This window comes from Neovison vison, chromosome 2 (assembly GCF_020171115.1).
Source record: "Neovison vison isolate M4711 chromosome 2, ASM_NN_V1, whole genome shotgun sequence".
NCBI classification, from domain to species: Eukaryota; Metazoa; Chordata; class Mammalia; order Carnivora; family Mustelidae; genus Neogale; species Neogale vison.
In genome coordinates, this window is record NC_058092.1 from 229,192,016 (window position 1) to 229,207,165 (window position 15,150).

General features: G+C 45.9%; 1 protein-coding gene across 2 annotated transcripts in view; it reads right to left on the bottom strand.

Moving 5' to 3' along the window:
* Positions 1 to 391: 391 nt before the first annotated feature.
* LOC122901167 (minichromosome maintenance complex binding protein) overlaps positions 392 to 15,150 on the bottom strand; it is a 48,257-nt gene continuing 33,498 nt past the window's right edge. Inside the window, exons 9-16 of one of the 2 annotated variants that reach the window (XM_044240630.1) lie at positions 12,149 to 12,327; positions 11,651 to 11,774; positions 10,482 to 10,599; positions 7,161 to 7,326; positions 6,101 to 6,234; positions 5,003 to 5,167; positions 1,838 to 1,926; positions 392 to 1,475 (exon numbers count right to left, since the gene is read on the bottom strand). In XM_044240630.1, coding sequence (XP_044096565.1) covers positions 1,349 to 1,475; positions 1,838 to 1,926; positions 5,003 to 5,167; positions 6,101 to 6,234; positions 7,161 to 7,326; positions 10,482 to 10,599; positions 11,651 to 11,774; positions 12,149 to 12,327 — 1,102 coding nt within the window. In that variant the 3' untranslated portion in view covers positions 392 to 1,348. The remainder of the gene's footprint in view (positions 1,476 to 1,837; positions 1,927 to 5,002; positions 5,168 to 6,100; positions 6,235 to 7,160; positions 7,327 to 10,481; positions 10,600 to 11,650; positions 11,775 to 12,148; positions 12,328 to 15,150) is intronic. The other variant, XM_044240631.1, reaches the window with a different exon arrangement.

Below are 15,150 nucleotides of genomic sequence, written 5' to 3' on the forward strand. Positions count from 1 at the left end.
TGTGGTCTCCGTTAAATAAATAAATAAATAAAACCTTAAAAAAAAAAAACTTTTACGTTAGGGGCACCTGGGTGACTCAGTCACAGTTAAGCTTCTGCCTTTGGCTCAGGTCATGATCCTGGTGTCTTGGGATCGAGCCCCGCATCAGGCTCTCTGCTCAGCAGGGAACCTGCTTCCCCCTCTCCCTCTGTTTCTGTCAAATAAATACAATCTTTTAAAAAAAAATGTTAAATCTGTAATTGGTCTGGGAAAAACTTACCTGTGGCTTTCTTGGGTATTCCTGGATTAGCAGATATGTTCGTTGACTAACACATCTGGAACTAATGGAAAAACTTACACAAAAGTTTAAAATCCAACACCATCATCAAAGCAACTAAATGACAATTAGGAAAACAATTTAAAACTTTATTTTCTACAGAAGGCATATTTTAAAAAGTTAACTTTGCTTTCTTCCTATTTGGGCGAAATAAGCTATCCTAGGGCAGCATTCCCTTAAGTTCCAGAAAACAGTGGTTCCCAAATGCACGGGGGCGAAATGAGAAAAATAAGGACAATGTAGTGTTTTTTTCCAAAAAATCTGTATTTATTCCATTTAAAGGACTCTCATTCTGAGACTGTCCTTTCATGAAAAAAAAAAGTGATATAATACAGTGGTTTCTTTCAGATTACTTGGCAAAATACACTGGCAACCCTGTCCCCCAAATTTTTGGAAATGTTACTGGTCCATGGAATCCAAAAGTCTGGGAACCACTGCCATGTAAAAAAGACTAATTCTGTAGGTTATTAACAACTGTTAAGTGGAAAAAAAAAACTTTTGTGGTCAAATGTTTGGGAAATGATACTACAGAATTTCACACAGTCATGTGAACTAATGGCAGGTACACCCCATTCCCCAAACTTCGACCACTAAACACATTCAGACCCACCGTTAATTGGAAAGACATTGTAAAAATCTCAAGTGAAGAACTCCTCTGACTTTGGAATTCCAACCATTTTCAAGTGAAGTTGACATTAGCATCAACAGAGTCTGACTCACCTATGACTTAGCTGAAACTAAGGAAATGGTATCAGCAACATTATCATCAATATTAAACTTTTAATATCAAATACATTTTTGTACATTGTTACTAATTTATATAATTATAAAACAATCAAAAGCTCCATAAAATCAGTAAGGTAAAAGCCCTTACTGAATATTATATAAACTTCGGATGTTACCAGGCTGATTTCAGGAAAAGTCATTGGTTTTTGATACAAATTATCTACAAAACAATGTGGTATAAATGGTATTTGAATTTTACAATAATGTGGCCACAATCTGCCCACTACTCTCCTAGGCGGCAGATCTTTAAAGTTCATTTCCATTCACACATTTCTGCTGCTGAAGCCTGGTTCTTCTTAAAGACTCCAACTGCTTTGCTCTGAGCCATCGCTCTCTTGACAGTGTTGTCTGACCGGCACTGAGAGACAGAAACCTGGCGTGAAACACAGAAACGGATTTAAGTGCAGACCTAGGACGGGATTCTTTTTCTTTTTTTTTTCCCCTTTTTTTTTTTTTTTTTTTTAAAAGAACCTCAGATATGCTGGGTTAGGGGTCACGACCATCTGGTAGCTACAGACAAGTCGAGAGCCAAGTTAGACTTCCACGAAGGAATCTTTGAAGGTTAGAGACAAAAAAAGCAAGCCTGTTCCACTGGTCACTGGCCAAACACAACCCCCCTTCACTAAACCCTTAAAGGAAAAACCTTTCCACTGGTACAAATCTCAGTTACTCCTAAAAATCAGAAGGTACACACAGAGCTCACTACAACAGCAATTACGGACACAGACTACTCACCGAGCCACAATGAGCAGCTGGTGGAGGTCATCTGCGGTGATGCTCTGAGGGTCGTTCTTGCGCATTTCCACAAAGTCATCTTCAACTGCCTGTACCGAGAGAGTAAGTGGACTTGAGCACTGCTGCTTATGAACAAGCACTGTGTATTACGCAGGGAAAAAGTAACAAGGTCCGCTGGCCGATGTGCAAACGAGGTATCAGCCCTTCTGCTTAGGCTTCTTCGGAGAAAGGAGGGTGAAAGTCCCGCCTCACCCGCAGGCCAACGCTGCCGACAGAGCAGGCAGGCGTCCAGGCAAACATCTGGGTCAGCAATGTGCAAGGCCAACAGGGCAGGGTGACATCAGCAAAAGTGGCAGAGTGAGGTGGGGCCTCAGAAAATTCTGCCCACCACTGACGGGTACAAGAACACTAGCAAAAACTATCAGAATCTGCTTCTTCTAGAATCTGAAAATTAACCAGAACACAGGGAGCATTTGTTCAAGAAAGAACACTGGGCTCTGAGGCATTTTCATTTTCCCACCCACCCACCCCAGGCCCTGAAAAGGGACAGCCTGGAGACCGCAGGAGAGGGTTCGTTCAAAGCACCATTCCTGAGATCTGTCACTCTGCTGGCGGCTCCCGGCGAGAATCCACGTGCAAGGCTGTCTTCATTCAGCCAGACTCCGCTTACCCAAGGTGAACAGCCTCTCCTCCCAGGGAATTTATCAAAATCAGAAGCAATTATTAATCAACCCGGCTGCTTCACGCACTGGATAGTAGTTGGGGCAAACAGACAACCCACCAAAATCCTTAAAAGAAAAAACTAGAAAATGAAAAATTGTTCCCCCCAAAACTCCCAAAGGACGATCTCTATCTCCCCAGGAGTGCAGGTCATGCACGTGCAAAAGGCCGCGCGCACACTCAGATCGGAGGAGGCCCTAAGCTGACCTGAGTGACTGTTCTGTGCAGGCAGAAAGAGAAGAGCGGGTCCCAGCTGTACACTGTGTGCCAGAGTGCCGGAGGCCTGCCCCCATGTGCACACAGGGCCCTTGGCTTTGCCTGGGAGACCTGTTCCCAGGCATCTAAGGAAATTAAATTTCCATCTGATCACTGACTGACCAGTGAGCTCGCAGACACTCCAGGAGCCGCATACAAAGAGTGCGCTTCACAGAGTTCATTCGAAGAGTCACTAAGCAACAACAAACCCTAGGCGGGGAGGATCCACCGCAGCAGAGCAGAGCTATCCTGGCTTCCACATATCTGGTTCTGAAAACAAAAATGAGACACAGAAACAAGAGTATCTGCACTCCTTCGCTGGAAACAAAGAAGTCAACAGAACGGTCCTCGAGGAAGCCCAAATATTGGACTTGCTAGACAAAGACTTTTTTTTTTTTGACCGACAGAGATTATAAGTAGGCAGAGAGGCAGGCAGAGAGAGGGGGAAGCAGGCTCCCAGCTGAGCAGAGAGCCCGATGCGGGGCTCGATCCCAGGACCCTGAGATCATGACCTGAGCCGAAGGCAGAGACAACACACTGAGCCGCCCAGGGGCCCTGACTATTTTTATTTTTTTAAAATTTTATCTACTTATTTGAGAGGGAGAGAGACTGCGCACAAGCACACACACGAGAGAGCACAAGTGGTAGAGAGGGAGAAGCAGGCTGCATGCTGAGTAGGGACCCTGGTGCGGGGCTCGATCCCAGGCCCCTGGGATCATGACCTGAGCCAAAGGCAGATGCTGAACCAATTGAGGCAGTCAGGTGCCCCTCAAGAAAGAGTTTAAATCAGCTCTTTAAATATATTCAAAGAACTAGAGAACACCACATATAAAGAACTAAAACAAAGCATGAGAATGATGTCACCATGAATAAAAAAGTATCGAGAGAGAGATTATTTTAAAAGCAAGCAGAGGGGCGCCTGGCTGGTTCAGTGGGTTAAGCCTCTGCCTTCGGCTCAGGTCAGGATCTCAGGGTCCTGGAATCTCGCCCCGGATCCGGCTCTCTGCTCAGCGGGGAGCCTGCTTCCCTTCCTCTCTCTCTGCCTGCTGCTCTGCCTACTTGTGATCTCTCTCGAATAAATAAATAAAATCTTTGGGGGGGAAAGGCAAGTAGAGGGGTGGCTGGCTCAGTCAGTCAAGTGTCTAACTCTTGGTTTCAGCTCAGATCATGACCCTGGGGCTGTGGGACGGGGCAGAGCACTGGGCTCCACACTCAGTGTGGAGTCTGCTTGGGATCCTTTCTCTCTCCTCCACTCACTCACTTGCTCTCTCTGAATAAAGCCTTAAAAAAATAAAAAGCAAACAAATTCTGAAGCTGAACAAGGTGACTGAGCCTAAAAATTCCCTGGGAACGAGGCTGAGCTTGGCGCGGCAGGCGGGGCAAGTCTGCGAATGTGCAGAAAGGCCAGCCGCACGGGGCCGGTCGGTGCAGGAGAAAGCGAAGGGAGGAAGAAAGACGCGCGGAGCCCCCGCGACTTGTGAGCCACCATCACAGCAGTGCTGGAAGGAGGAAGGAGAAAGCGGCAGAAAGGCACTTCAAGAAGGTCATGGGCCAAAGCCTCCCCAAACTCCTCGCGCCCTCCGGCACGACGCGCGTCCACCCGCACACGCGAGCAGCCGCCCGGCCCGCGGCCTGAGCGCCGCAGCCCCACAGGCGGCGCCCGCGGCCCGGCCGGCCCCCGGGGAGAGTCTGGACGGCCCCAGCGCGGGGGAGCCCCTGAGCCCGAAGCAGCGGCTCCTCGCAGCCCCCGGGGCCAGCGGGCGACGGGAGGACACACGGACAAAGTGCCGAAGGAACAAGTCTTCACACCGAGAACTCTACGTCCCGGAGAAGCGGTCTTCAAACGCCGAGAAACCAAGACCGCCCCAGATAAGCGACAACTGGGCGGAACCGGCCGCGGCCGATCTGGCCTTCGAGAACCGCGCGGGTCCCCGGGGCCGGCAGGAGAGGACCGCGCGGCGCCGCGAGTCCACGCAGGGGACCGTCCGGGGGATGGCACGGCAAATGGACAAAGCAGAACCGGGTCTCCCCCGCGCCGGCTGAGGGACAACGGCACGCGGGGACGGGGCCGGACAGACGGACGACGCACGGAGACCGCCCCGGCCACGCGGCTGCTCGGGAGCCGCGGGGCCCGAGCTCAGCGCACCGTCTGGGGCAGCAGGGGCCGCGGTCCCTGCGCCGCGCACGCACCTTGGTGATGTCGTCGGAGATGCTGTAGTCCAGGAACCTGAGCAGCGTCAGGTAGATGCGGAACTTGTTGAGCAGCGAGGGCAGCACGGCCGACAGGAGGCTGTCCGTGTACTCCTCCATGTTGGGCGGCACGAGCTGCGGCTGCAGGTGGATCTGGCAGTCCGCCTGCGGAGACAAGCGCCACGCGGGTTCGCCACGCTCTCCACCGACCGACCGGCAGGAGGCGGAGGAATCGGGGACGACTGTCCCTCACGGCGGTGGGGGGCCGCACTTTTTAACACGAACCCACAAGCGCCGGGACGCCCTCAGCGCTCAGGGCTAGAGGGAGCCCTTCTTGGGTTACCGACCCCTCCTCGACAGGACGAGCGACACAGAAAGGCAGCCAGCCACTAAAAAGCAGCTACTTAAAATTCTTTCAAGGTTTCCTTAATCTTGGAATCTGTACTCTGTGTCTTACTGGATCTGCCTTTCTAGAAACCACATAAAGCAAACCACACTTTCCCACAGAAAACTTACACACGGGCCACTTCATTCTCGTTCACAAGCAATTTCTCATAAATCACAGTGACCACGAGTTCACTGAGGCTGTACACCTTTGGATACAACTGGGTGTACTTCTCAACATGAAAAAACTCAATTAAAAGCTCTCTTCATGAGTCACTCTGATGATTTACCAGAGCATTTCACCATAAAGCACAAAAATAATTACCATGTCATCGGGAACATTTTAAAAGGAACTCTAAAGTATTTCTCACGTTAGATTGACAGAAAACAATGGGACCGAGACAGTAAGAACAAAGGTCGAGATGTGAATCAGGCAATTTATAGACAGCTACTACTTTCTATGCCTGGATGTGGGAGTTGCTGTGCTCAACAGCCTTCCTCTGCTTGTCTTGTGATTTGCCGTATCTGGTTCCTCACAGACGGGTTTTCATCCTCCAGGCAGGAACAAAATAATCAATTCTCTTACTAATAATCAGCAGCCCCAATTCTGCAACAAGTTTAACCTCTCAATAACAAGTCGTGCCAAGAAACAAAACAAAAATACAGGTATCCTTCCAAGGTAACCTCCCTCCATCTTACAATACCTCACCGTACCGGAAGGAGTGACCGCCCCTCCGAAGTAATAAACACATTAATATTGCAGGGGAATTCCATCTGGTGGTAACTGAAGTCATAATCCACCTTTTGCCACGTTATTAGGTTGCTCAGGGCAGTCACATTATGAACACCTAGGGAAAAAAATTTTTTTTTTGCTTACTTGATTTTAATCACCTAAACAAATGCTGTAAGACATGACATTTCTACTGCTTTAAAAAAGAAAGAAAGAAAGAAACAAAAATATCTCATGCACTGTTCAACTTCCTAAGCTAAATGTTCACTAAGTAATAGGCTTCACAGACAATACTGGTCAACCTACATAAATGTATTTTGGGGCCAAGACCCCCCAAAATCTAATCTAGCATCTTGTATGCAACTGGGCATAAGACAGGTTCCCAGTAAGCATAATCACTTTCTGTATGGTGTGTTCACAAGTCTAGAACAATATGGTAGAACTAAAATGATTTTTATGCAAAGAAGTAAGGTTACTGAATTTTACTGATTTTTTATATTCACCTGTGCCTTAAGGATACCCGTCCACATTATTTTTTTTCTTCTACCTTTACCTTTTGAACTTACTGCCAGCAAAGTGTCTTCTCAGACGTCATTTGAGCACAAATAAAGCAACCAGTTTCCTTGCCAATTTATAACAAGTTCCATAACTGAGGTTAGTTCAACCCTTCCAACCTTGTTCCAGAGTCTTTGATAAAAAAATTTTAAACTTTACACTCACAGTAAAAAATGGTTTATTAGATCTTCTCTACACTTTTCTTTTAAGCTAACATAAGACTGAAGGCAAGATCTCCTTCTCAGCCTTTCAAGAGCAACTTGCACCGTCCTTTCCCCATCACTGTACCACGTGTAGAGTAGGACAAACACAGCTGACGGACACGGTCTGTGAGCTGACAGTTCCCCCACTGGACAAATTCACATGGCAAGCCTTGATCTTAAATACTTGTGAAACTGAGTGTCTCCCGATCAGTGATTCTTCCACAAGTCATCACCAGATCTGGCTTTCAGGGGAGGTTAGACATGAAGGGAGACACCGTGTCTGTACCTGGTGTATCCAGCTGCCCTTGCTCGAGGAGAGTTTCGTCGATCACGAGGGAAGTGTTGCTCGGGAGCTGCAGGAGCCCGCTGACCAGGCGGTTGGCTGTATAGTCTTTATGGGGGATGAATTTCAAATGGTTCATGTTCTCTATAGTCATTTGCAGACGAAAAGACTGCAAAGAGAAATTTTTTTAATGAGTGAGAAATGAAATTTCCCTATTTTCAGAAAATACATATTTGCGGTTAAATACTTTCCATTTGTGTATAAGGAAAAATCTTAATTTCTAAGGATGTAGTTTCATGGCTTCTTGAGCTCTTAAAGCAAAAATCTTACATATACACCTTAAATAATAAATCTGCACCTTAAATAAGAATTTCACTGTTCTATGTGCTGTTTTATTCTCAACTGTTTTGTGCAGTATTCTTAATTTCTAATTTACTAGCAAACCAGAAACAAACGATAGATAATTCAGATGCATCTGCCAAATATTCAGAAGCTTGAATTCTTTTATCTACCACAACCCCAGGCTAGCAAAAGAGAAAATACTTATTTATTGAAGATGGGGAGAGAAAAGTTTAATTTTCTTCGGTGCTCCTGGAGTTAAAATCATTAAGATCACAGTCATTCCTCAGACTCCCGCTGTGGCAAGGAGAGCTGAGCAGCAGAGCGTGCTGCGCGGGGCCCGGGCCCTGGGAGTCCTAGAACGCGCTGTAGGCCGCCTCCTCATCCGACCTTAGCCCCGGGTCTGTTAGACCCCTTTGCACCCCCTCCGGCTCTCTGAGCCCACCAGTCAAGGCCCTCTGCACCTTGCTTCACACTCCACTCTCCCCTCCTATCCCTCCAGCCTAAACAGAAGTTTGTGTGGTAAGAGTGGGGACTGGAATTGGGAAGAAGGGTGCCGAGGAAGAGAGAAACTTTCAGAATTTACGGGATTACTGTACTATGGCTCAGTGATGCAAAGAAAATGGGGCAGAGGGCTGGGAACATTTTATAGATAGAAGCCAATAAGCCCTAAAGAAGCCCAGTCTGTCAAAACACAAGGCGCACACGGCAGGGTCTAGGTCCACATCAGCAGAAGCAGGTCGCGCATACGGAACCCACCGTGAAAATGAAACAAGTTATGAGCGAGCCAAGTGTTCAGAAAGAGTTCTGCACCAGAAAAACACACAAGAAGAATGGAAGGGAGTGGGATATGGGAACAATGAAAGAGTGAAACCCACAAACCCACTACGAAGCGATGCAAAATAAAAAGATCAAAAAGGAAATAACTCTTTTATTTAGAAACGTAACTCGTGCCCCGTCTGTGCACTAGGCTGCTGCTCGGACTTCACTTCCTTCCCTTCTCCCCAGAACTCACTCCGCACCAGCCTGCCTGCGTGCCTCCAAGCTGCCGAGTGCACAGCTGCCTCAAAGCCTCTGTGCCTGTCCTCGCCTCTCTCCCAGCACGACATTCCCCCCAACAGAGCCGTGCGGCTTTGCTCCCACACTGCACACGTGAGCAACTCTCCCCCGGCCCTGTGCTCCCCAGTCCCCTTCTCCTGGACCTTTATTCTTCCTGTGGCACTTCAATGGCAGATTCTGTATTTACTTATTATCTGTTGGTCTTCTACCACAATAATCTAAAATCGGACTATTTCAGCAATTCCCAAAATGTGGTCCAGGGAACTCCCAAGGAGTTGCTGACACAATTTTTATAGAGTCCACGAGGTCAAAATCATGCATGGATAAAAGACCCATTCGATATGCAAGACAGACCAATGAATTTACTACAGCAGAGTATAAAAAATTCATTGAGGACATTACAGATTTCACACTTGCAACTATCCCTCAAGAAAATGTTATGTAGGGGGACGCCTGGGTGGCTAGGTCAGTTATGTGTCTGGCTTCGGCTCCGTTCATGATCCCAGTGTTCTGGGATTGAGTCCTGTATCGGGCTCCCTGCTCAGCAGAGCACCTGCTTCTCCTTCTCCCTTTGCACCCCCTGTGCTTTACGCTCTCTGACAAATAAATAAAATCTTAAAATTAAAAAAAAAAAAGAAAAAGGTCACGTGGGCAGTTTAGTCCAGTATCCAAGAAATCCACAGCTATCCAAAAAGGCCAGCTTTCTGTCATATACTTTAATCAAAACATCCTATTACGAAAGACTGAAAGCAGAAAGGGTTCTTCAATTCAGTGGTCTTCTATTAATCCAGATATTAAGGAGACTGGTAAAAATTGTAAACCATGTCACTTCTTTCACTAATGTTCTTTGAATTGGGAAAACGCTATTGTTAAACAAAAATATTTTATGTTCATATGTAATTGATATATTGATATATTTTCATGAATATGTTAGTCTATTTTTAGTTTTAATTTCTACTATGGCAAACTGGTAATAAAAACAACCCAGATAAACTACACCTCTCTGAGTCCTCCATAGTTTTGTCAGAGTGCCAAGTGAGGTGAGGAGTGTGAGAAATGCTAGTCTGTTTGGTTCGCTGCTGTTTACGGGCCTGGGAGAGTGCTAGCACTTACCCTTCAACGACACGGTCACATGAATGATCTATTTTAACCTCTTAAATCTCCAAAAGAAGAAGTGATCAGCATTGTCAGTCACATGACGAGTCAAAGGCAACTCCCTCCTTCCCCATGTCTCACCACCACACAAACCCTGCATTCCACACACCCTGGCAAACAAAGGCAGCTCAACTTTCTAAACAGGAATCAAAAACTGGGGCCATGGAGATAAAGATTTTTATTATCTCAGCTAAATGAATTATGCTCTTGTAATTCAGGCTAAATTTATTTAAAGACTTACGATTTTAATGCACACAAAGGATAGATACCAAATTGCACAAATGGGATCAACCAACAGCATAATTTTAAGGGATTTACTTGCAATCGTGCCGTAAGAGTCACAGAAATTTGTGCTAAGGCAATAAAAGAAAAGCGAAGTGTTTCAGGGTGAGTATGTAAATTGTGGAACCTGGCAGGCTTTGTTTCCCCTTAATAAGATCTATTACAATTTCAGATTTAAATACTTGGGTTGAATGAAAGACAATTAGATGAGTTTTTAAAAAGTGTGCTCAGGTTTTCTTTTTGTTTTAATTTATTTGAGAGCGAGACCTGAGCGAGCAAGAGAGAACATGAGTGGAGGGGGGAGGGGCAGAGGCAGAGGGAGAAGCAGACTCCTGAGTAAGGAGCCCAACGTGGGGCTCAATTCCAGGACCATCAGATCAGGACCTGAGCCAAAGGCAGATGCTTAACTGACTGAACCACCCAGGTGCCCCAGTGTGTTCAGATCTCTAATAATTACTATTTATATAATAATTTTTATATTGATCTTACTGCTGGAACAAGATGTTGAATAATCCGGTACAAGTGTTCTGTGAAGGTACTATTCCGTGGGCAACCACTCAAGTTAACTGTGAATTTTCCCAGTGGAAGAACATCTCTTCTTGTATACCTAGAAAAAAAAAGATACCAACCAGTTCACTTATCAGAATAACAATAATAGAAAGCATTTGCGCGTGAGCACTGCGCATGCGCCAAGACTGTTCAGAGCTTAACTGTCTCGTGTAATTCCCAGGCTCTCTGAGGCAAGTCACCTTCGGTGTACGGGTGAGAAATCTGAGACAAAAATCTGAAGTAACATGCCCGAGTTCACACAGCAGGATGTGGGAGAGCTGGATTTGAACCTGTGGGGTTTGGCTCCAAAGCCTGTGCACTCAACCATTATGTGCTGCGGTCTGAAATCCTCGCCGAGGGAGGATGTGGAGAACAAAGACACTGACTGCAGGGTCATTTGGAACTGAGGGAAGTTAGGAAACCAGCATTTACGGAACTAGGACAATGGTCTACAATGAAATACCGTGCAGCCATTAAAAAGTTCATGAAGAATTACAAAGGAAGAATGTTTAAGACATAGTAAATGATAAAAACAAGATCAGCGTTTAGAGTACCACGGAGACCTGTGCAGGGATGTACACATATGTAAACAAAAGAGATGAAACAAACATGAGCCAAATGTGTTAACGGAGATCATCTCTCAGTGGGTGAGATGACAGACAGTTTCCAGTTTCTTTATGCTCCTGGAGCTTGCTGAAAACACTGATCACTTCGGAAATCAGGAACCAGAGACCTGCGGTGGGGTGGAAAGGAGGTGAGCACCTTCACCTACAAATGACATGTGTGCACCGTGGGCCTTGCAGAGCTGTGGGATATATAAACCAAGAAATCAGAATGCAGAAAGAATAAAACAGCTCATTTTACTTATCAGCCAGGTTCTCGGTCTGACTGTGGCTCTTATATTTAAGGGAGACATAATCAAAGGTTACATGTGAAACAAAAAAGGTGGACAAAGAATGTGTGATTTCATGTAACACTTGTCACACCGGATAAAAACCACCTGATGATGCAGCTAATGAACTGTAACACCGACGGCCTGAGAACCTTCCTGCTCTCCCGCGCCGTCGGCACCACCCCCCACCGCCGGCCGCCGGGAGCTCGGCACTTACACAGTGGAGATGAGATGCAGGATCAGGTACTCGGCGGCCAAGCTGTCTCCCAGAAGCGCATGCGTGAGGAACCCAAGCAGCTCTGCGCGGACGGGAGACAATTCAGACATGAAACCTGAAACGACTGGAGAAGGGAGGGAGACCACGCTCAGACACACACACCAGGCCCTCCTGAGTGTCTCAGGCTAAGAAGGAACAAAAAACAAACCCAAGTGGAACAAAGCACTAAAGTCACTAGACAACTAGTGTAGACTTAAATACTGGTCATTAAGTGATGCCAATCTTTGAGATAAGACAGTGTGTAAACTCTTTTTTGCCTCATCTTAATAAAGAGAATTAATGAGAAGGAAAACGGGCCAGGTCACGGCGACTACTAGAGAGACTGAGGCTGAGCACGAGGATCTGGCTGCCTCGGCCCCACCGTGAGCAGAGCACGCGCCGCAGGCGGCTCCCGTCCAGGGGCCCACGGTCTCTGGCTCCCAAGGCATTAGCACTTACACTTACAGGTTTTGCTCTCCTCCTTGTTAAGGCAAGCGGGCAGTAAAGGATTGATGTGCTGCAACTTCTGGGCTAAAACCACGTGAATTCTTGGCACTAATGAAGCAGGAGGACTGTGCACTCTTTGCTCCTCGGCCGTGTCCGTGCATTCCATCGGATCCAGGAGTGAAGAGGCGTCCCTGTGGAGAGAGGAGAAAGTCACAAGTCACAGCCGCATCTCTGAACATGAGAATTCAAGCCAAGAAAGTTCCACCTGTACGTCTCCCTAGAGAACGGAAAATGGCTCCTCATTCTCAATGGTCAGACCACACAGTTCTCTGGCTAGTTAGGTCACACAAGGATATCTATGTGTTTTTCTAGAAAAAGAACACTTTCACTGAGTATGCTGTAGCTGCAGTTAATGAGATAGAGCACATCACTGGTGAAGAGTGTCTGTGTTTTGAAATCACTTTTTCAGCGGAGACATGAAACGCTTCACAGCATGTCTCAAAAACCAGGGTCTTTTTCTCATAAGCCATTAGGCATCTATTACTCAGTGTGGAAGATCCATTCATCTCTTAATCTTGCTAATTGTTTTTCCTAACTTTTATTCCTCCACGACACCTCCCTTGAATAGTGAGTAGTCAAGCAGTGAAATGAAAAAGTGTGAGTTTTTCAGATTTGCTAAATAAATTAGCACACAATGGATTTACTGTGACACAACTGAAACAAATCACTAAGATGTGTTTAGAACTTCAGACTTCACAGGCTGCTCTACAGAGTTACCCATTCACATGACCGCCTGCCTCACACACAAGGACGACGACAACCGTACGTGGTCTGGACCATGTGCCAGGCACTGTCCTTCTCTATGCACACACCAATTCATTAACGCCTCACCTACCCTGGTCTCCAGTGAGGAAGGTGAGGCCCTGCACAAGTCACGTGGCCGGTAAATGGCCACACCAGGATGGCACTCCAAGCCATCCGGCTCTCTCTGGGCACTAAGTGGCTTCAACCAATGAAGTGACTGAAGCAGGAAAATCATCATCACCAGCAACAGCCAAGGCAAGCAAGTTACAATACTATTATTAAGGAATGCTATTTAAGTTTATTTAAAGTTGTTTAAAAATGTCTGTGTCCCCCCCTTTATTGTAATAGTGAAAAGTAAGTTCTTCTTATAGGGAAACCAAGCTGAATGTCCAATGCCCAACAAGCAAACTGTTATGTTGGGGGGGAGGTGGTTCTGATTCCATTCCTCGGCAAACTCAAGACAAAACAAGAAGAATGAGGAAGATCTGCATTCTCAGGTTATATTGTTAGCTGTGGAGAGAAAGTGTAAAGGAATACATATAATATGCTATCTTTTATATAATAAAGGGGAATAAAATATACACGTGTCTACTTATTTTTGCAAAAAATACAGTAAAGATACTAAGGCAGAAACAGGTTGGTTCTCTATGGAGCTTGAGTGGGAACAGCGCAGGGGAGATGGCACCCTTACATTCTTTGTATATAGCTCTGATTTGGGCAACAATGTCATTGTTTTCTATACTTAAAAAATCAAAACAAAGGAGAAAATGCTAACAGATTTTAAAAGTTTAAAAATTAAACTCTTCAAAACATGTACCACCACTTTTCACACAAGCTTAGTGTATGCTCTAATAAAAACTCATGAATATGTTAAAAAAAAAAAACAAACCAGTAAGGACAAAAGAAACACTCTGAAGAGAAATGCAATGGAAACCAAATGAACCTAAACACATAAAATGAATAATGAGCAAAAGGACCAAAGGGGAAGAAAACTCACCCCGGTAATTTCAGACCCAGCACTCACTATACGCCTCATTCTAAAATAAAAAGAAATGGAAACCAATCTTGGATGTGAGTTAGGAGGTTTGTTTTTTGCAGCGGTAGGGACTGCGGATTCTGAAATTACCTTCTCTGCACTGTGGAAATACGTTGAGAACAATGAGAGTCAAGCTTCTTTCTGTTAGAAGAGGGGCTACAAATATGGGAAGGGAGAAGGGAGAACATCTGAGTGCAGAACTGGAACTGGAAACGCTGTGAGACTGAAAATACACGAAGATGCATGTGTACGGGTATCTAAATGTGCATTTACTTGTACGTGCATATGTATTTCCTAGCCCCGCCCATTAGAAGGGCAGAGAAGCAACACCATCCTGATACCAGTGAGCACACAAGCACTCAGATCTTGACTTCTAAATAAAATTCCTCACTAAAACAAACTGATGCTCCTTAGAAAAATGGCTGCTACTGCAGCCGGAGAATAGGAAGGACAGATGAGGCTGAAACAGCATATGTGCCAGGAAAGACATTTTCAAAAATGAGGTCATGTCAGCAAAGACGCAGAGCCTGCTTACAACGACTCTCACTAGCCAAATGAGGAAACCTGAATCTTGAGCACCAGACTAACAGCCACACTGATATAAACAAATTACTTAAGTAAAAAAATGAGAAGGAACATCTGTCTTCTAACAGAAGGCCAATAAACAAGTGTAGAAGGAATGACTGAAATAGAAAATCACCATCTAGTAATAACCGGTCAAGAATCATCCATGGACAGGGGCGCCCGAGTGGCGCAGTCGGTGGAGAGTCTGACTCTTCGTTTCAGTTCAGGTTGTCATCCCAGGGTCGTGGGACTGAGCCCTGCACCGCGCTCCATGCTCAGCGCGGAATCTGGTTGAGATTCTCTCCCCCTCTCCCTCTGCCCCTTCCGCTCATGCTCTAACTAAAAATAAAATAGAATCACCAATGGTTATTAAAGTAAGTGGATGAGGGACACGTGAGTGGCTCAGTCAGTTAAGTGTCTGCCTCTGGCTCAGGTCATGATCCCAGGGTCCTGGGATTGAGCCCAACATGGGGCTCCTTGCTCAGCAGGAAACCTGCTCCTCCCTCTTCCTTTGCCTGCTATTTCCCATGCTTGTGCACATGCCCGTCCGTGCACACTCTCTCTGACAAATAAAATTTTACATAAATAAGTGGACAAAAGTTAAATAAGA